This window comes from Rhodnius prolixus, unplaced genomic scaffold (genome assembly GCF_049639745.1).
Source record: "Rhodnius prolixus isolate KJV_2025 unplaced genomic scaffold, Rpr scaffold_9, whole genome shotgun sequence".
NCBI classification, from domain to species: domain Eukaryota; kingdom Metazoa; phylum Arthropoda; class Insecta; order Hemiptera; family Reduviidae; genus Rhodnius; species Rhodnius prolixus.
The window spans coordinates 24739112-24761902 of record NW_027411604.1 but is presented as its reverse complement, the minus strand read 5'-3'; the positions used below and the strand labels follow the sequence as shown (position 1 = coordinate 24761902).

Sequence of the window (22791 nt, the reverse complement as noted above, 5' to 3'; positions counted from 1 at the left end):
CAGATATTATATTTCCGTCTAGAGCCGCATTTTCTTAATGAGGGGCCGTCCTAGAACCTCATAGTAAAACCATAAGCATAAAGTAATAAGTTAATTATTACTGTAAATAAATTATAATTCATATTACAATATACGAGGGTCATTCAATAAGTAACGAGACAAATTATTATTGCTCAAAAACGGTTTATTGAATCAGTACAAAACTTTGGTTACTTTTCAACATAGTCCCCAGCAACACTTATACACTTGTCCCATCTTTCTGCTAATTTGTAAATGCCCTTGGCATAAAATTCTTTGGGTTGATCTCGAAGCCACTTTTTTACCTCTTCATTGGATCGAAAATGTATCCCTCGTAGACCATCTTTAAGGGGTCCAAACAGATGGAAGTCTGATGGGGCGAGGTCGGGGCTGTAGGGGGGATGTGGAAGGATCTCCCATCCCAGTTTCTGAAGTTTTTCTTTCGTCAGCTGTGCCGTATGTGGACGGGCGTTGTCATGAAGCAAAATCACGCCTTCAGTCAAGAGCCCACGGCGTTTCGTTCGAATTGCAGGTCTTATCTTGTTTTCCAGCATGTCATTGTAGTACTGGCTGTTGATTGTTCTTTGACCTTCAAGAAAATCACAATAAATTGGCCCCTGAAAATCCCAGAATACTGTAAGCCTGACTTTACCGGCAGATGGCTGGGTCCTGAATTTTTTCCGAATGGAAGAAGTCGTATGCTTCCACTCAAGGCTCTGTCGTTTTGACTCTGGCTCATAGTGGTGGTGGAACACGTTGCAATTCTTTTGAAAAAACCTTATCCTTCAGTCGAATATCGATTTTTCAACTGTTGACTGATTTGAAGCCGGGTTTCTTTGTGAGCGTCCGTGAGTTGTCTGGGCACCCATCTCGCACAGGTTTTCTTGTACTGCAGCTCGTTGTGAATAATGTTATGGACAGTTCCAACACTCGCGTTTACTTTTTCACTTATCAGTTCAACGGTGATACGCCTATTGTCCCGAATTAACGCGTCAATCCGAGATTCGAGAGAGGAAGTCCCAACTTCGATCGGTCGTCCACTGCGTTGCTCGTCAGAAACTTTTGTACGGCCACTTTGAAACTGTTCTACCCATTTGTAAACGTTCGAACGATTCAAACAATTGTCTCCGTACACTTTTAACATTCTTTTGTGGATTTTACTACCTTTCTCACCTTCCGCGACTAAAAATCTGATCACGGCACGTTGTTCTTCCACGGTGCAATTCTCGAGCGGACTCGCCATCGTTAACTGAGTAAATTTGAGGTTATGTTTACAAAATATAATTGAACAGCTGATCAGATGTCATCGCAAGGTTGCCAACTTTATGTCCTGAAAGTTTTATACGGATCAATTTAGCTGTTTTTGAGCAGTAGTAATTTGTCTCGTTACTTATTGAATGACCCTCGTATTTAAGATTATGTTTCATAAATTTATTTTGTAAACATTTTCTTATAAAATATCTCATTACGAAAGAGATTCTATTGATATACACTAAAAGAAAATAGAACTATATCAGAATGTTATAAACTTTGCTATCTTCTAATCCACAACTAAAACACTAGACTCTGGTAATTAGTTGCCACATTACAATTCATCCGCATAAATAATGTGTGGTTACTCATTAAAGCAAAAAATGCAAACTTATAATTCTATGTTGGAGAGTAAAGTATGAGAAAAGAATTATGAAAAGTTTAAATGGAGCTTAAAACAGAGGGATTCGAAATCTTTTCGTCTCCAATCAAAGGAAGACAAAGCGAAGCAATTAGAACGAAAAACAAAAAAACCTGACAGTTCTCACAGATTTGAAATTATTCTTGCCGCTAAAGTTTGGAATGTTCAAGTAGAGCCAGAATTGGCTCTCTAGAGATAAAAGCGGTATGCCTTTTTTTTTTTTACTTTCATTTTCCATTCCTCCTGCTCCGAGTTTCACTCATTCCGGCTCTTTCTTCTTTAGCGTGCCACTTGAATACCTAATCTCTTGAAATCGCCTCATCACATCTTCTCCTCCATTCTGTGGTACTGACTTTCGCCTTTTGTTCTTATAAATTCTTCTTTTGAAGTTGAAAAATTAAATAATTTTGTACTTCTTATATTTTCCACCGAGTGTTTTCCTTTTATCTGCTGCTATCAAAGGTTAATTAGGTTATAATTAAAAATACTGAAACAGCCATTGTTACTACAGATAATTGTTTAATTTCTGGGGATGTGGGTATAAAAAGAAATAATAAGTATACTTGCACGTGCTGTATCTTAGTAAAATACAATAATTAAAGAAGGCGTAGTTGATAGAACATCGCTTTATTTTTAAAACTTTATTTAGAGCGCAAGAAAAGGAGAATAAGTACAGTACAGAGCTTTTCAAGAGGATGTAGAATTGAAAAGTTTCTTTGGACAACGCTGGAAAACACAAAAGATTGCTCAAAATAACTGCTATTCTCTAAAAAGGCTCTGAAGAGATATTCCAAAATGTTATCTAGATTAGCTTAGTTTGTCTAAGCAAGTAACGTCTAGTTTATCAGCTGGGCATTACGTCTAATTAGGGATCGAGAACGGAGGTGTTCAACAACGTACTTAAGTAACGAAGCAAGCATAATACTCAGGAAAATCTATTCGGATTACTTTTCTATCAATGACTTTAACTGCATATCATTTCAAACTTAATCAAAAATATTTTACACATTCATTTTATACAATTAAGTACAAGGAACCCCCACACTAGACTTAAAAGAACAGAACTGAACAGACGCTATCGACTACTTAAAAGACTACTTATGGTGCGTTCCACCAAGCGACCACAACGATCAAAACATACCTTCAGGCGTTCCACTTGGCGACCGCAGTCGTTGTGGTCGTGGCGAAAACGTCACTATTTTCGCTCACGCGAAGCTCACAACGCCCCACTTTAACAGCTGGGTCGAAGTGGGCGTTCAGAGTTGGCGCAATTTTTAAAACAAAATATGGCGACCGAAAAAATTATCTCATGTAAATGAAAGAATTATTTCATGTAAATAATAGAATGTGTTTCTCGAAAGTCTACAATAAATAAATAAATAATTACTTATCCCTTTACATACTAAATCACTGAATAACGACCAATTACACTCTGATAGCTAATAATACGTGGCCTAGGTTTTCGCTTTTTATCATTGCGATTTTGTAAAATTGCATTCCACTCTAATCGGAACTAGATAAAGAACTTTCTAAAGCATTATTAATAAATATCCAACTGTTGCCACAAAAGACATTTTAATTTTATTTAAACGTAAATTTTATAAATACTCCACTAAAATGTAATATAAAAAGTTGAATTATATTGTATATTCTTTTAATATAAGTCAACTTTACCAATAATTAATAAAGTTTATTATAACTGCTTATAAACGGGGTTAAAATTAAAAAACAACCTCTTCAAGCTTCTAACTTATTTTCGAGGCCGCCATATGTAATGTTTACATGAACGGTTAAAACGCCCACAGTCCATTCCACTTGGGTTTTCGATCGCAACACTCGCAAGCAAGTGGAACGGGCAAAATTGCGGTCGTGAGCGTGGTCGTTGTGGCCGCTTAATGGAACGCACCCTTAGAAGACAGATCAAAACTCTCTCTGGACAACAAAAGACTAATTTGTACTTCTATTTTGAAACCCATCAGGGCTATGAGGTTCAACCAAACGCTCTAATCTCCAAAGGATTCAATCTCTACAATCTAAAATAATTCGAACTATCGTAAACGTTCCATTTTATGTCTCCAACCTGGACTATACACACTGACCTTAACATTCCTTTTGTCACACAAGTTGCTAAAACAAGATACAGCAAACTCCACTTCAGCCTGCAATCTCATATAAATCCTCTAGCTCAAAATCTTTCTTCTAGAACTCTTCCTGACAACCCGGACAAGATGCCTTAAAAGACAGTGGCCTCGTGATCTCCTCTCCAGTGAAGAGAGTGACTAACCATCCAATATTTGGGAGTGTTACCACTGGGTAACTTCTCCACTCGTTACTTATTATTTGTTACTCGGTTATCACTGTTACTTATAGCGTTAACGCGCTGATTGTAGCACAATAAACGCATCAAAAAAAAAAAAAAAAAAAAGTACAAGGTTTAGTTTAATCCTAGGAGGAAGGTTATAACCTTTCAACTTATCTGTTCAGGTAGATTAATAATAAGAGAAGGTACCTTGGAGAAGCGATTATCAACAAATGAACTGACAGGAGCGGATAGAGGCAAAGATGATGAATAATAAATAGATCCCCGTAGGGGGAAGTGGACTAGCCACTTCTTCAGGGAGCTTGGCGTCCCTGCGGGTATCCCAGTCTAACAATACTTCAACACTCACACTGACACCCCTTAACACTCACACACTACACTTAGGACCTGCAGAGGTAGTTGCTGTGTGCAGCTACTTGGGTTTAGCGAACCTACAGGTAAAAGAGGATCCTGGGCATTGAGGGAGACGTTGACCTGCGGGCTTCTTATCCCAACACATGTCTTTGGCCTCGGCTTCACCCGAGAGCTCCACCTGGAGGATACCCCTACTTCAGGAAATCGGCTAGGGAACCCTGTCTCAGACAGGTTCCTAGGGGTAGGAAGGGGGTCACGGGGGCACGGGTCGGTACCTGGTACCGGAACGTTGTCTTCCGTGGCACCGGTCTATGTCGGGGTGTGATGGTCTATCCGGAAAGTAACCGGATCCATCTGAGCGTCCGTGGAGGCGGGACCACGTGCCCCGATGAATCCCATTTGATTAGCATGGATAATCAAATCAACCCATTAGGGCCTAGCCCACCTATTCTCCCTACCCAAATCCCCAATCCCTTACCTCTTCCAAATAATCTTCTCCCTATACCTCTCTCAGCTCCAAACCAGCCACTTCCTAATCATACCTTCCCCATCTCCCATCCTCATAATCTCCCAATAACGACCGGTACAACAAGGCAACGACAAGGCGAGGACATGGACATTTCGACAGGAAAAACGGAATCGGGTTTGCAGTTTACCTTGCAACCATTCGGCCCTTCTTCCCCGCCAAGGAAGAAAGCCAAGGGCGGCAACAAGAGTCAGGTAAGTAATAAATTTATAGATTTTGAAGAGGACAACTGGGGAAGATTCTTTGTAGTTAAAAAGAAGGAGGGTACATTCTTAAACGAGTGTTCCTTTAAATTGCATAAATTTATTAAGAGCATAGTTGGCAAGACCAAAAGTGTTAAAAAACTCAACGATGGTTCTATTTGTATAGAAGCGGAGAACCGTATGCAAGCAGCAGCAATCTTAAATTTGCAAAAATACATGGATGCTGAACTTGAGGCTGGTCCCCATAAGCGACTAAATAGTTCGCAGGGGGTAATTACTTGTAGGGATTTCTTAAATAGCACGGTTGAAGATATAAAAGAGGGTTTGGCAGATCAAGGAGTAGTAGAGGTGAGGAGGATTAAGAGAAGGCAAGATGGGTCCTTAGTGGACACCGCTTCTCTTGTACTCACCTTCAATCGACCGAAACCGCCACAGGCAATAGATGCAGCGTTTTATAAACTAAAGGTGCGCCCGTACATACCATCTCCAATGAGATGTTATAAGTGTCAAAGATTCGGGCACACCTCAACGCGTTGCAAGGCTCTAGAAGCGGTGTGCACATGTGGAAAGCCAACGCATGATGGTGAATGCACACCTCCAATAACCTGTGTAAACTGTGGCGGGGAGCACTCTGCCAGATCCTCTGGGTGTCCTACATTAGTAAAAGAAAAGGAAATTCAAAAAGTTAAGACATTGCAGCAGTTGCCCTACCATGAGGCTAGGGCAATAGTAGAAAGTGCTGCGTACGCTTCGAGTGCAATAACTTTTGCAGAAAAATTGAGGGCACCCATACCAGTGGCACACTTAACAAGCTCCGCCCAAATTCAAGGGCACTTAATAAAAGGCCCCTCCCCTGCCTTAAAGGGGACAATTGTAAAAGTGGGTGAAATCCCACCATTAACCACCTCCCCTATTTTAAGGGGAGTAGTTCCGAAGGTGGGCTCGACCCCACCATCAAAACTAAGCTCCCCTCACAGGGAGCCAGTAGCCTCAAGGCTACAATCAACTGCTCCCACTACTAGTGGGAGCGACATAAAGGTGGGGTTAAACCCGCCTAAAAATGCAACCGCCTCTAAAGGGGAGTGGAAGGTGGTCAGTCCACCTAAACGCTCCCTGAGGCGGAAAGTAAAGCCGGTTCTGTCTCCCCCCTACCCTACTAGGACTAGGGGGAAAAAATCTCTAACGGAAGGACAAACGTCCTCAAAATCCAGTGTTCGTTCCCCCAGGAAGCAGTGGCTTCTTTTGGGGACGGACATTGAAGCCTCAGAATCGGAGGGTGGAAATACATCCGACAACCCTCCTAGACGTAGGAAAAAGGGTTGGCCTAAAGGCAAACCCAAGGATAAGTGTGCCACTGAGTAAATGCATTGTAATGTTAAACCAAATCACAGCATCCATGTATTTTAGCAGCTATTTCCATACTTTGAATTTATTTTATAACATAATGAATAGTAGGTTACATTTATTAAATATTTTAAATGCAATAGATATTAAAAAGATCCTGCCAGGTTTTATGATTGGGAAAAATCAAGATGTTTGAGTCCATTATACAATGGAACATGCGGGGCTATACTAGTAATAAAGAAGGACTACGCCGAATGGTGGCGGAATATCGTCCTTTTGGGTTGTGCCTCCAGGAAACGAAGATACGCCCAGGTCATATCATTCACATACCTGGGTACAAAATATACAGTCACGAGGTACAACCTGCCCCAGGTGGGAGGGCGCACGGTGGTGTAGTCGTCTGTGTACGGGATAATATCCCTAGCAGGCGGCTCAACCTACAAACTAATATACAAGCTGTTGCCGTGCGTCTAACTACACCACTACAGATCACGTTAGCTAGCGTATATCTGCCAGACATCTATTGGCGTAGAAGTGATTTGGAGAATCTGCTCTCGCAGCTCCCTGCCCCGGTGTTGTTGATGGGAGATTTCAACTGTCACAACACCTGGTGGGGTTCAGCTGGGACTGATGCTCGAGGCAGAGCTCTTGAGGAGATTATAGATAATAGCAACCTGATGCTCCTCAATAGTGGTGAAGCAACACATTTCAATGCACACTCGGGAGGCTTTAGTGCGATTGACCTGAGTGTTGCAACTCCCACCATAGCAGTACGTCTAGAATGGACCACACTAGACCATTTATATAATAGTGACCACTTCCCAATCCTAGTATCGAGCTCCATCTCCAGATCCGACTTTCTAATTCCACGGAGATACGACATCAACAAGGCGAATTGGCCTGCTTATGCCGCCAGAGTGGCTATACCACCTCCTACAGGAAATACCACTCTGGATAGCGAGCTGTTTGTCAAGGCCCTGGAGGAGGCATCTGGTGGTTCTATTCCGAGAGTTGGCGGGAGAGTCCCACGAACCCCCGTCCCATGGTGGACCCCAGAATGTAAAAGCGCCATAGCAGCTACAAAGCAGGCCTTGAATAGATTCAAGAGGTATCCGACGGATGAAAATCTAATAAACTTTAAAAGACTGAGAGCCAGAGAGAGGCGTATAATTAATGAATCAAAAAGGGCAAGTCTCACCTCCTACGTGTCGAAGATTTCCACTTCAACGACCTTGAAGGAGGTGTGGAGCAAAATAAAGACTCTCTCTGGCGGACGCAAAACCCCGTCGATACCAATATTAAAAATCAATGATGTCGTCGTTACCGAGCCGCGAGAGGTAGCTGAGTCCTTGGCTGGTTACTTTGCACAAGTTTCCAGTTCACAAAATTACTCGGCAGAATTCCTCCGGCGAAAAGGTAACGAGGAGCAGCAGCCACTCGACTTTGAAACCGCTATCAATGAAACTTATAATGAACCGCTAACCATACATGAATTAGAAAATACCTTACAGAAATGTAGAGATTCTGCCCCAGGTGTGGACGGAATCCCATATGCTATGATTCGAAATTTGAATGCAATTGCGAAAGAAGGCCTTCTCCAGTTATATAATACCATATGGGAGACCGGCCAATATCCTGATGGTTGGCGGGAAGCAATTGTCATACCGATCCCTAAAGAAGGAAAAGACCCTAGCGATCCCTCCAGTTACAGACCCATTTCGTTGACCACTTGCTTGAGTAAAGTCCTCGAATCTATAATCAATTATAGATTAGCCTATGTATTAGAAACTAGAGGACTTTATAGCCAGCATCAAGCGGGATTTCGCAGACATCGTTCCACGTTGGATCAAGTGAGCCACCTAGAGGTCTATGTGCAAAACGCATTTATGCGTAGAGAGCACGTGCTGGCCGTGTTTTTTGACCTCGAGAAGGCTTATGATACAACGTGGAGGTATGCGATTCTGCGGAAGTGTCACGAATGGGGTCTAAGAGGGAAATTACCAAAATTCCTTCGCGGATTTTTGGAGTCACGAAGGTTTCGAGTGCGTCTGGGGTCAGTACTCTCAGACCAGTACCATCTGGAAAATGGAATACCACAGGGATCGGTTCTAAGTGTCACACTCTTCACGATAGCGGTCAACTGTTTAGCCGAAGTTGTAGGAGATCCCCTAAAAGTATCATTGTATGTTGATGACCTTGCCATTTATTTAGCAGGCCAGGACTTACACGAGGTTAATGTACTCCTACAACAGGCGATAGTCAGAGTGGCTGATGAGGCCAAAAGGAACGGGTTTAAGTTCTCTAGAACCAAAACGGTGTGCCTACACTTTTGTCGCTTAAGACATGAACATAATGCTCCAACGTTATACTTGGAAGGCACACCCATTCAGTACAAACCCAACGTTCGTTTCCTGGGCCTCATTTTCGATACTAAGTTATCCTGGCAGGATCACATTGACTACGCTAGCAAAAAATCAAGGAGAACCCTCGACATAATAAAATTTTTAGTAAGCTATAAGTGGGGGATGGAGCGGGAAATTTTAAAACGTATTTTCATTACGCTCACCCGTTCAAAACTAGAATATGGAGCCCCGGTTTATAGCTCTGCGCGCAAGTCACGCCTGAAACTACTAGATAGAATTTATAATGAAGGAATTAGATTATTTACAGGCGCCTTCCGAACCAGTCCACTGCAAAGCCTCTACGTAGAGTCAGGGATGTTGCCACCCCAGCTCAGGAGAGAACAACTCACCCTGGCCTACGCAGCCGGAATATGGGGGAAACGGACTCATACCTTGTACCCCGCCATATTTGAGAGCCCACATGAAATGGAATTTCGACACCAACGCACGCGGACGAGGCCCCTCGGGGTCCGGACAAAGGAAATTTTAGCAGCGGAGGGCATCGAGTTAGGAGAGGTTATGAATTGGGGTTTTGCTCCTGACCCTCCCTGGCTATCGCTCTCTGCAAATGTCCGCATGGACCTGGCAATCCACAAAAAAGAAGAAACTCCCCCCGTTGTCTATAGACAAAAGTTATTAGAAATTATGAATTTTTACTTTGACTCCCGACCTGTCTTTACGGACGGGTCGAAGATGGGCAACGGTGTGGGTAGCGCTGTGTACACAGAGGGAGTTACCCTTAGTTGGACACTCCCTCATTATGCATCGGTGTACACGGCCGAGTTGTATGCTATATGCCAGGCCCTAAAGCTAATAATGGACAAAAATCACAATAAAGCGTTGGTATTAACTGACTCACTAAGTGCAGTCATGGCTCTCCGGGATAAGTTCTCGACGGACCCGTTGGTCTCCAAAATATTTTATTATTTATCTGAATTACGTTCACGTGGTCAAAGGGTGACGTTCGCTTGGGTCCCGGGCCACATTGGTGTGTCCGGTAATGAACGAGCGGACGAGGCGGCCAAACGCGCCGCCTCTACAACTACTGATGAAGTCATCCCTGTGCGTCCCACTGACCTAAAAGTATATATGAAACTTATAATGAGAAGTAAATGGCAAGGGCAGTGGGACCGCACAAACGAAAAACTGAAAGAAATCAAACCACGTGTTCTGAATGCTACAGTCGAGAACTACCCGCGGCACGAATCTGTGATTTTGACAAGGCTAAGGATTGGACATACACGTGTGACACATGGGTACCTCCTAATCGCCGAAAGAAGGCCGAGGTGCCCCCGATGCCGAGAAAGGCTGACAGTGTCGCACGTACTGGAAGGGTGTCAGGCACTGCGTAGCCAAAGAGAAAGAGCAGGCCTGCCACATGACAAGCGCGCGATTCTTGAAGAGGGTTCTCCTTACATAAGGAGGCTATTTACATATTTAAAACATATTAATTTATATTGTAAAATCTAGGTTAAGAATTAGGTTAGTTTATAGTTTAGTTCTCTTAAAGGGGAAAGGAATATCGAGTACTTTCCCCTTGTGTGAAATGTGGTGTGAGTGTATTTATTAGCGTGAATGTATTTATTAGCGTGAATGTATTTATTAGCGTGAATGTATTTATTAGCGTGAATGTATTTATTAGCGTGAATGTATTTATTGGCGTGAATGTATTTATTGGCATGAATGTATTTATTAGCTTGAATGTATTTATTAGCAAGAAAGTTGTATGAATGTTTAGGATAGATCACAGTCCGGGGTTGAAAGAAATTTTATAAAAGTATTTCAACCCCTCTAGGTTAATTTTTAGACTAAGTTTATTTTAGAATGTGCAGGAAAATTTGTTAAAAGTACTGCACATTACCATAGTTCTAAGGAAAATAGCCTCCTTATGGTAGAGTAGGTTTAGTAATTAGTTATATTAATAATAACACTTTTGGTCTTACTTTGTTATCTTAAGTTGATGTAGATACGGGAAGGCACAAATATATTCCACTCTCCCCCTCGTCGACTGGATCGATGGATAAGAGGGGATGAGTGGGATATATTCTCCAACATACCTGGGCTCCACCCTACCTTGCTATGCAAGGTGCAGTATGTGGAAGCCCACAGCAAACGCGTGCCGACCCAGCTCGAGTGGATAAAGGAAGAGAAAAGCTTACAACGATTAGGGGCGCTAATGACCTCAGCAGTCGATGCGCCCAAAAAAAAAAAAAAAAAAAAAAAAAAAAAAAAAAAAAAAAAAAAAAAAAAAAAATAGATATTCTTTTAAATTCCAAGGCTAATTTGTTTGTCAAGAATCAGTGATTTTCGGCAGGTTAGACTTTAGGCTTTTAAAGCTCGCAGAAATTCTGAATTTGGTTTATATGACAATCCTTCCAGAGTATGAAATGCCAATGGCCTAGAGACCACATGAAGGAAGCATTAATTAACCTTTTCTGTCAAACCAGTTCAGGTTAATCGTGTAACTCAACAAATTTACTTATTACATCAGTTTGCAGATAGTAAATAAATGTGAGAAATCTAAATATCTAATTCGTTTTCTTTATCAAGGCTTAATGTATTACACAAATTAATCTTATCACCACTAATTTTGTTTCAGAATGAATATTTATCTTCCTCCATGATTTTGTATTTATTTAGTTTAGTTCATATTTATTAATCAACATTGTTTACATTTGAAATTTCTATTAGTTAGATGATTAATTAGATTTCCTTGTATTTTCATTTGTTAATGAGTTTCAACAGATTTTCTCTAAAGGCAGAAACTTTGAGAAATATAATATTTCATTTTATTACAGCTATTATTCATTTTGTGTTCATCCAGTCTCATGAATAAGATGTTTCAAGCAGAAATGATGGTTATTATTTGTTTACGTCAAAGAGAAAGGTCTTTGGTAATGAAGATGCCTTAAGGAGGAATTTTTATTATGGGATAACATGAAAATTATGAAACAACTAATTTTTTTTTCGCAATAATTAATTGAAATAAATATCATTTGACAGGCTTTAGCCCAAGGAGTGAAACATTTTGATTGATTTGCTGACTTCGAGTTTCCCTGCCAGTTCTCGAACAGTTGTTCTAGGATTTTCTTCCACCAAAGCTCGGAGAACATTATCATCAAGGACAGAACTTCTTCCACGGCCTTCTTTGTCTTCAAGTCTCCTACTCGAAATCTCTGGAACCACCGTTGAACAGTGCACTCACTTATACTTCCTTCGCCCCAGACATCTTTGATATTTCTGGCCGTTTGGGCCCCCATTACGGCCGAGTTTGAATTCATAAAACAAAAATTATGCGAAAATCACGCTTTGACATCTTAGTAAAGACTGAATTATTATATTTCCAAGTAGCAAAAAAGGTACAGAGGTAAACAAACATTTTTGTTTGAAAGAGGATTAATAAGTGTTTACATTTATAAAAGTCAAAAGTCCAACAAAAATAAACAGTTTACTATTTGGAGGGGTATTTTAAAGAAATCAAAATCCTGCATTATTTTCCGGACTGCCCAATACTTACCTCTTAATTTCGTATTTACTCCTGTACTCTATTCCTAATCTCCCCAAAATGGAATAGATTTAGTAAGCATAGGATCCTATTTTTTCTTTTTTACTCTACAGGCCAGAACAGGTCCCTCGCCTCCAGACAACCACTACTCCATTCCTGAAAGTAGGAGATGCTCTACTCACCCAGATTCCTCTCGGGTCCCATTCTACTTCATTAATTCAATTTTTCTTCTACCCACCTCTTTTTTTTTCGAGATTAAGCCAACTCTTTAATACATACTACTTTTAAGTAAATTTCCAAATGGTTATGCCAGCGAGTATTTTTGTTTAAATAAACTTTGTAGAATTTTCTTTGTAGTTCAGTAGTTCATATTGTTCAAAATTTGACCAAGGCTATCCAGAAAATATTTTAGACTCCCTTTAATCATATAATTATGTATTGTCCAATAATTTAGTCAACTAATTAACAACACTTGAACTTTTATTCCGCTGAGCACGGCTCTTCTTCTTAGTTCTATCTGAATGTTTCCGCACATTATAGTTGACCTCCAAGGCCATAGAAATTGATACTAATGTTCACAATTTTCCGAACCATATTATAAACTAACCGAGAAATGTATTACTAAGATAACATTCTGTACTAATGAGGTGTTGAACATACAAAATCATTATTGATGTATTTTGAAAAACACCAAAGTAAATAAACAGTGATTAATTGTAAATAAATAATAAAAATGTTTACTATTGTAAACATACAGAGCGCAGGAGGTGGGCTTCTTAATTACATTAACATTAATCACTGTTTATTTACCTTGGTGTTTTTTAGGTAAATAAACAGTGATTAATTGTAAATAAGTAATAAAAATGTTTACTATGTAAACATACAGAGCAAAGGAGGAGGGCTTCTTAATTACATTAACATTAATCACTGTTTATTTACCTTGGGGTTTTCAGATAAATAAACAGTGATTAATTGTAAATAAATAATACAAATGTTTACTGTTGTAAACATACAGAGCAAAGGAGGTGGGCTTCTTAATTACATTAACATTAATCACTGTTTATTTACCTTGGTGTTTTTTAGGTAAATAAACTGTGATTAATTGTAAATAAGTAATAAAAATGTTTACTGTTGTAAACATACAGAGCAAAGGAGGTGGGCTTCTTAATTACATTAACATTAATCACTGTTTATTTTCCTTGGGGTTTTCAGGTAAATAAACAGTGATTAATTGTAAATAAGTAATAAAAATGTTTACTATGTAAACATACAGAGCAAAGGAGGTGGGCTTCTTACAAGTTCTCCACGGTATGAACAATATTTAAATATTCAAGAAATGAAAACATAAGTTAAAATCCTAATTAAAAAAAAAAAAAAATGAAATTAGAAAACAAAATAAAAGCAGTGTGAGATACTTACTGGCACACCATTTGCATAAAAAGTAAGATTCGCTGCAGGGTACGAAGATCTGGATGTACAATTGGCACGAATCTTTTCACCTACAGAATATTTTGTTTTTTCAACTTGAATTTCAGGTAATGTAATAGGTTTGGCTGAAAGAAAAATAAAATTAAAAATTCAATTAGAATACAAATAAATTTCTATACAAGGTACATTCATAAAATTCATTTAAATGGGAAAATGTATTAACATAATTTCATTGGCTAGCAAACATTGAAATAATTGTTTTTCATAATTGTTTTCTCTCAGGCTGGTTGGGATAGAGTCAAATTTGCTAAAATTAGTTTCACTAAAAATACAAAGTTTTAAAATATTCTGATTGTACAAAAAAATAAAACAACACAAATTTATTGTGAAACCCATATGCACGACGAAGGGTTTATTAGTATGCAGGACATCAGCTTCTTAGAATGAACAACATTCTACAGCTATCTTCAGCAGTTTACAATCCCACAGTGACTGCAGTTTTAAAGTCATCCCAAAAACTCTTGCAATGTTTGCAGCACAGCTGCAACGATTCATTTTTAACATGGTCACGTGCTATACACTCTCACACACATGCACCCAAGAGCTTAATTAAGGTTCGAATGAGATCAATAGCAAGTAAATGAAAGCTGCATCTTATCTTGGTGGAAAGAATATGGTACATAGAAACATCACAATTATCTGACAGCTGTCGATAACATTCAAATAGCACATTAAAATAGGTTACGCTTCCGACGGACACTATGTAATGGAGGGTAGCTGTGTCAATTAGCCAACGTCCTAGGATGCTTGGGTGGGAGATTTAGGCCAGAAAGCGGTCTGTCGCGGCGGACAACAATCTCCGACGGCGGTCAGGCAATCTAGTTGTATTACACAATGTTGTATCATCTCTGTCAAACAGAACGCGGTCTAGTATTTGTCGCGACGATAAGCGATCTGGTAGTACAAAATTACTGATTTCAACGTGACCGCCTTGCCACCTAGTAATACGAAATAAAGATTCCAATTTTAAGAAACTTTTGCACTCATTTTTTATTTCATTCTCGCGACATACGAAAATACTAGAAGAACCTATCTCCATGTGACTCCAGTTCAATACATAAGCGGTGGTATTCCCCTAATTGTTCTCTCTTCTTGCACCCAACTTCGTCTTTTCTTCTTTTTGCTTTACAAAGCTAATAGCAGAAGGAGTTGTTCTTCGTCCGACCTCATACTCAATATTAAAGTAAAGAACAAGAAAACGCACTATTACTTCTCAAAAAGAAAGCTTCCAAACTGGACCGCTCTAACAAAAGAATCGCGTCCTGTGTGACGTCCCCATATCGCAGAACGCCCGCAACTGACCGTTTTCTGTGTGCCCAAGGCCTTAAACATAATCATCTTCCCGTTTAGCCAATATGACCGCGGCTCGGCAACCTGCTTTAGACGAGAGGTTATACTAGTTTGTTGTGCTCGTTTTGTTTTTGTCTTTCTTCAAAAAATTTTATTCACTCTCAAGGTTTTTATAATTTTTTTGTGACAATTATTAAATTAAATTAATTGATAAGAGTTTGCTAATGCATTAAAATTAACGATTAAATTGTCACGCTAGTTCTACTTTAACTTTTTTTATTTCTGTTACAGGCTGTAGGTGGGTCTGTACCTAAATTGTAGCCTTGAGACGTGACCACTTATGAAGTGAAAAACTGGTCACGTCTGTACTCAGTCTAAAATTCAAGCCTCTCAGACAAGAAATATGATAAAATATAGCCCTTCTAGGCACCGTTAAAGGAACCTTTAATATCTCGCCTATACACTTGAGTACCATGAAAAGGTAAACAACTAAGTGCTTTTTATAATCATATAATTAAATAAAAATGGTTAATAAATTGCAATTAAAAGTTGCGCAAGATTTGAAAGTTTCATTAGCGAGCCAGGAAAGTAGCATTTTCTCCCAGAAATAAAAATTTATTTATAGCTTATTGTGAATTAAATTATGGTGTTCCTTCCTTTCTCATCTCACTGAATTAATTAACTAACCTTTCCTTGAATTAAATAAATAAATCAGTGTAAATCTCTGGGGAGAGAACTTTACTATTTACAGTTTATTGTCTTTTCTCAATCTACGTAGAGAAAGAGAATCAGCAACAGATATTTCAAAACTAACAACTATGAGCAGAGTAGAATAATTAAATTTCAGAAAAGAGAAACACACATAAATTAATGTAATAAAAATAGGTCAAGAAGGCATCAAATGCTAATAATAATGTCTTTTATCGCCCATTTTCAGAAGCTTCTGATGAAAGGCACCAATGGTACCCAAAAGTAGTGGTATTCAAATAATAAAGAAACTGGAAACGAAAAAAGTCTTTCTCCGTCCTTATTCATTAAAAAAAATCTTCTCATCATAATTTAAGAAGTGACGATTCATTAAGGCCAGCTTTTTTGCATTAAAAATTATTATTCTTTTAGAAAACTTTTAAAAACTTGGCCATTACTCCTTATTTTTTGAAATATTACAACTTCTTTGGATGAAAAACAAATAAAAAAGGGTTCTTTAATAATAATAATAAAACCTATTTAAAGCATACCTACAAACATGCACAGTTTATTTACAGTTTCAAATAGACATTCAAACCTCAGTTCATTATTCTTAAAAATAAATACGCTTCTTTTTGTATCCTCTGAAATATTTACATTTTATCTACAGAAAAGTCAACACTGAGTTAGAAAAAGAAATTATGTTACCATTCTAAAGTTTCAAGTGAAATGTCACCCACTTTAGGCCCTTTGGACCAGGAAGCATTTTAACTAGAACAGAATAAAAGGCGCTCGTATGCACGAAAGGCTGAAGCTTGTGTAATCCTGAACAGTACATCAAGTTTCTTTACTCAGCTATTCCTGTACTTGTAAAGAAAGAACATTTTTTTGAATGTTTACTGTAGCCCTTTCTAAAGAGCATTACTGGTTTGTTGGTATTAGGCTCTTCATTAGTGACCAAGTTATATTAATTATATATAACTTGGTCTTAATTTATTTTTCACATCGAACAATATTTTAAAATTTGTTAAAAAGAACAAAACAAAAAAGATCCCGTATAAAAATAAAAATGAATTAGAGAAAGAGGAAAGCATATAACAGAAAATATTATTTCTGTGAGCTATTATTGGATCTTTGTCAGTAGATAAGATGGCAGTATCGTCAGCATAGGTGAGAAGAGTAGTTTGAGGACGAGTAGGTATGTCTGAGGAGTAGATTGTGTACAGAATGGGGCCTAGTATGCTGCCTTGTGGAACTCCAGCGTCAGCATGGCTGAATGGAGAAAGAATAGTACCTACTTTCACTCTAAAATGTCTCGTCAGTCAAGTAAGATTTCAAAATGAGGAAATAGGTGGCTGGAAGGATGGTCTTGAGCTTCCAGAGAAGTCCAGTGTGCCACACTCGATCGAAAGCCTGCTTCAAATCCAGGAACACCCCAAAACAACACTCCTTCTTCTCAAGGGAGGTGGAGATTACATCTACAACTCGATGGCACTGCTGTATGGTAGAGTGCTGTCGCGTGAATCCAAATTGGTGATCCGGGAGAATACCAGAAGATTCAATTATTTGTAAGAATACGTTTTAGCAGGAGTTTTTCAAGAATCTTTCCTAGCCCTGACAGTATGCTAATGGGACGATGTGACGTCGGGAGTTGTGGAGGTTCATTTGGCTTAGGTATCGGAAGTGTAATGGAAAATTTCCAAAGTAGCGGAAAGTAGGTGGTGCGGAGGGTGGCGTTGTAGATTGAGGTGAGTAAAACTAGAGCTTTTTTAGCAAGTTTTCGAAGGATGGTTGGAGTAACAAGATCAAATCCGGGTGCTTTTTTTTAAAGGAAGGTATCTAATAATATGTTTAACTTCTGAAGGGGTGAATGGCTTTGGAGGAAGCGAGAGAGGAAGAGGAGTATCAAGATATTTTAAGAGCGATTCTTGGAACTGAGGATTGACTAATTCAGAGTGAGGAGTAAAGACGGAAGTTAGATAAGATGCAAATAGGGAAGCTTTATCTTCGTCAGAGGAGGCCCACTAGCCGTCATCACGACGAAGTGGAGATGCTACTGACTTGTATGAAAGGATCCTTTTTGTGGCTGTCCATAGAGACTTGTCTTCAGTCGATAGAGATGAAGTGTATTCTTCAAAGCGTTCTTCTCTTAGTTGTCTAAGTAGATGAGTTAGTCTGTTGAATTCTCGTTTGTCAGATGGATAGCGGGTGCGTTGCCACTTCGCTCTCGCACGCCTCCGAATCCGTGATGAGTGTCCGAATGTATATTGGTATGTTAGTCATGTGAGTTCGTTGTGCTACAGAATGAGTCGAGGATTCCCAGATAGAAGTCTGTATAGAAGTGGTTAAATGTTCTACTGCATTGTCCAACTTTTCAGTCGTTTTAAGAGATATCCGTAAGCTCAACTACTTTTGCATTTTAATTAGTAAATTTACGTTAATTATAGACATGATTATAGTTAATTACAGACTTTTCAAAAATGCCGAAATTAAACTCCAAAAGCTAATTTTTACTTTTAAGCAAAACCCTTATATTATATTTTTTCTGAGGAGTCTGTATTTCTTTTTAAAAATTCCTAAATTAAGTCTAGACTGGTTGTTAAGTGGTTCATTATAATCTAATTAAAAAAATATAACCCAACAAAGGTTTCGTTCCAGGTTTCTACTCAATCATCAGTTCAGTCGATCTTCAATTTCAGGGCTCAGATTAAAGAATTTGCTCCACGTCTCGGTTTTTAGAAACAAAGTAAGAAAACCACCCAATACAAATAAAATCAGGTAAACCCAAAATTAAATCTCAAAAATATTAAAATATTAATGGTAACAGTTGCAAAACATAACAATACAAGTTTACTGTACCACTATCTCAGAGATGGATAATCAAGTAGGGAAGATACTAATATTATCTGAACACTAATCAGATTTAACACGTTGATTTGATACAATCTGATGTAAACCAACTAAGAACTAAGTAATTGGTTTTGAAATTCTTCCCTCTTACGAATTTTCCCTCAATAATTCTGAATGTCTGACATTTTTTTAGGGATCAAACTAAAGAAGCATGTTGTACATTATTGTTTTTTAATATCCGATGACATGCGTGTTTTTTTGCTCATAACATTTGTTACCTGGTAGATAATGACTTTTTCTTCCTGCCTACTTGGACAATACATATTTATATTATAGTAAATTCTTAGACAGGAGAACAATAGATATTTTAATAATGAATCTAGTGTTAACTGCGACAACCATCTTAAAGACTCAGGTAAAGTTGGGGCTGTTCTTACTTCAAAAACAGAATTGAAAAAAATGGATTAAAATTTATTTTTTCTGGGATAATTTTGATAAAGGCTAAAAATATTATTTCTTTTAATTTAAAAATTAATATCTTCTTGAGTCGCATTCAGATAATGCATCCAGTGTGGTAAATTTTAGAAGAAGCATTAGAGATGAATTGCGGTCATTGATTTTAAATGTTTAAATCCAGTCAAACAAATAACTGCCTTCAACTTACTATTGTTGTTTCCTAGGCTTATTGCAAAATTGAGAATGATATCCGAGAACTGTTGTCCTAGCCAGCTTCTAAAATAACCCTTAAGGGTGCCTAAGGCTGGGAACATAGTGGAGCGGCGAGCAAAGCGGCGATGATAGCGAAGAGCAAAGCGGCGAAATCAAACACAAGTAAACAAATGGGACCGCGCATAGTGGCGAGCAAAGCGAAGATAGAGCAACGCTATCTATAGAGAGGAGAGCAAAGCGTTATGACATGTTTGATTTCTTCGCTCTCATCGCGCTCAATTTGTAAAGGTTATTTTTCAAAGGTTATGGATATTGATACATTTATTGGTTTAGTTTGTTTAAAGAAACCTCTGTGGGACCATAATATCTGCGAAGCTACAACAGTTTTTAACAATTAATAATTAATCGTTAAAATTAATTAACAATTAATAGTTAATGGAGAACTCAGGTAATTTTTGCTACATTTAATTGGTTCTCAATTCCTTAATGCTAACTTTCATCTAAGTACTAGGCAAAATTAAATTAAATTTTCACGTCCTACTACTTCTGATCAGAACGAATTCTCCAATCCTTCTGTAGCGTCGTACTACTCCAGTTTTTCAGATGAATAACATTAATTTACGACTGATTAATTAATTATTAGTAATAATAAAGTGATTTAATAAAATTATTGTTTTTTTTTAATTGACTAATTTCTTTTTATCTGCATATATTTCTATTTTGTTTTTATTTATTCTATTCTAACCTTAAAGTAACTGCTAGGATTAATGGGGTTACACAGATTTGATTAGTTAATTTTTCTATATTGTGCCTAACTCATGTTATGAGTTGTATTACTCAAAAACAATAAAATTTGATTTTGATTAATGGGGTTACACTGGGCTAGTATATAATCAAATGTTGATACAGACATTCGAAAATACGCATGAAACTTGCCAGGATGCTCCCGAAGTTGTTGGTACAAGTGATGGAATTCACCAAGTTCATTTCTAGACTTATTTATGTCATGTACACTGCAGCTCCTACTACTAAGCTGCTGCAAATACCAAAGTTTAACGAGGAATTTTCATATAAAAATAGTTCCTCCATCTTGTTTCGTCGAAAGGAGAACGCGACTAAACTCGTCACTATGTGCATGCGACTCTTTGCTCGCTGTTCGTCGCTCTCTTTGATTTGAAGCAGCTAATATCATCGCCGCTTTGCTCGCCGCTCCACTATGTTTCCAGCCTAAGATGGGATGACTGTACAGTGATTGAAGTATAAGAAAATGGCAGTTTAAGTTGAAATAAAATATAGCCAACTAGTACAGCCTATGCCATCTAGCGAAAATTTTTGTTACTATTTGTAATGAAATTATCAATAAATAATTTAAAAAAATAAAACCAGATCTAGATAAGAAAAGATAAGATGTCACTGGAGATAAAATAAGAGGGAAATTAGGACAATATGATACTTTTGATATTTTCATAATGCTCAACATCGAAACTACAAACGTATTAAGAAAGACTTGCATAATTACCTATAACAAGTACATGTGAAGATTTGATCTCTGTATGAAAAAGTGGAGCATCAGCTGATACTTCACATTTATAAGTTCCAGTCATTTCTTTTTTGACATTGTTCAACGTAACAACGGTACTATTCGACTGGTACACCTGTGAACAGAAAGTTATAAGCCACATTTAGTTTAATAATGCTATTGAGAGAAAGTATAAGGGCATAATAATAAATAAGAAAAGGGTTAATAATAAATCGAAAATGTAGAACGAGGTATGCTGGTGATAAGTAAAAGATATTGTGAAATTAAGAACTAAAATTTTCCAAGCAAGGTTATAGGCTAAAAGACAATTAAATAAATCCTTATATTGCAAGGGAAACTTTTACATAGTATGGACGACGAAGGTTTTAAAATTTGGTCGCTTCTAACTTTACTTTAGTGTTTGTTTAGAAAAATTCGAAAGTAATAAAATAAATGAAAACTAGAAAATAAATAGTAGTATGTCTTGGGGCTTTTAGTTTAATTCTAAATAGACTGATCTAGGGACCATTGTAAAGTTAATGCTCTTCTCAAGTGGTTCCATTGTCTCCTGCCATTCTCCAAAGCTAGCCCATCCGCATTATCATCTTGCCTACCCCACACCATTCGCTTTCTCTTCACCACTTGTGTATTATTGGAATACCAATAAGTGCAGCGAATTGGAACCAGTGCTACTGGAGAAAAGCCAAATGTCCGGTTCATGTCCAAGTTAGATTTAAACGTTAATTCTAAAACAGCTTTGTTGTCTTTTATCCAGAGTGCATCTTGACTAATTTTTTTTTATCTTTCTTTTAAGCTTTAAAGGTACACGCTTCTTCCCATAAATCTCTATGTGCTTCTGAAGGTTCTTGATTTGGCATTGTTCTTGGTTCAAACTAGCTTAAATGAAAGTTTGATAATCTTTTTAATTTTTCTTATTAGTGTAATAAGTCCAGAGGATACCAACACAGAAACGACTGCGGAAATAATTCCAATAAAGACAACACAAATGTACTTATCAAACATTATTACAAAAATACCTGACTTCAACTTCACTGACACAAAATTATTAACCTTTCTGAAAATAACAACTAACAAAATAGAAATTCAAATCATATAATATATAGATAAATTTTGATAAGTTTATTTTATAAATCTCCTTAACAAAAACTTACAGTTTAAAAAGTTAAGTATAAGGGTTGATTAAACGCCAAAAGGTACACAAATCAGCAAGTACCCAACATTTCATTAATACTTCATTGATATTATTTAAGTAATTTTGCTGCATTAACTTTTCCTTCACATTTTTTAGAATTTATTATCGTAGATGTCACAGACCCTTATGCTGGCCAGTTCGTTCATAATATTATTTGGTTATAATTATGATAAAATGTATATTATATCTTCGTTTTTAAATAGGTACTTTATTGTAACTCTATTCCAAATTATTCTTCTGATTTATCTTTAATATGCCCTTTATTCTGAAGTTGCCACATCTTATACATGCATGTTAAAGTAGAAAAAGACAAAGTTAGTGTCGGCTACTGTTTAAATTTGAATCACGGAGGATTTAAAACAATATTTCAGTCTTGAATTCGTCTTACCGAAATATTCGTGAGCACAAATAACACACAGTTAATAACAAGTAGATTATTCAACAACAATTATTCATTTCTCAATTGTAATTTAATTTAGTCCCCCTAATTTTACTTATAGTAAAATACTGGAATAATTAGCTGTCCTAAAAATATGCATATCTTATTCATTTTACATTACATGTATACAACATTGTGGGATGAATACCTAGATTGAGAATGTAATTGAAGAAAACTATATTATTCGCGATAAAGCCAGATAATTATTACCTATTATTATAAACGTTTGACTACTACATAAAATGACAATTACTTTAATCGAAGAATAAACTTAAACAGACGATTTTTATTA

At 37.5% G+C, this 22791-nt stretch overlaps 1 protein-coding gene across 1 annotated transcript in view; it reads right to left on the bottom strand.

Annotated features, from left to right (window-relative positions):
* The window catches only part of LOC141454735 (uncharacterized), a 633436-nt gene that overhangs the window by 119993 nt on the left and 490652 nt on the right, over positions 1 to 22791 (bottom strand). The window contains exons 3-4 of the mRNA XM_074129302.1: positions 20848 to 20983; positions 13764 to 13897 (exon numbers count right to left, since the gene is read on the bottom strand). Of these exons, the coding sequence (XP_073985403.1) occupies positions 13764 to 13897; positions 20848 to 20983 (270 nt within the window). The remainder of the gene's footprint in view (positions 1 to 13763; positions 13898 to 20847; positions 20984 to 22791) is intronic.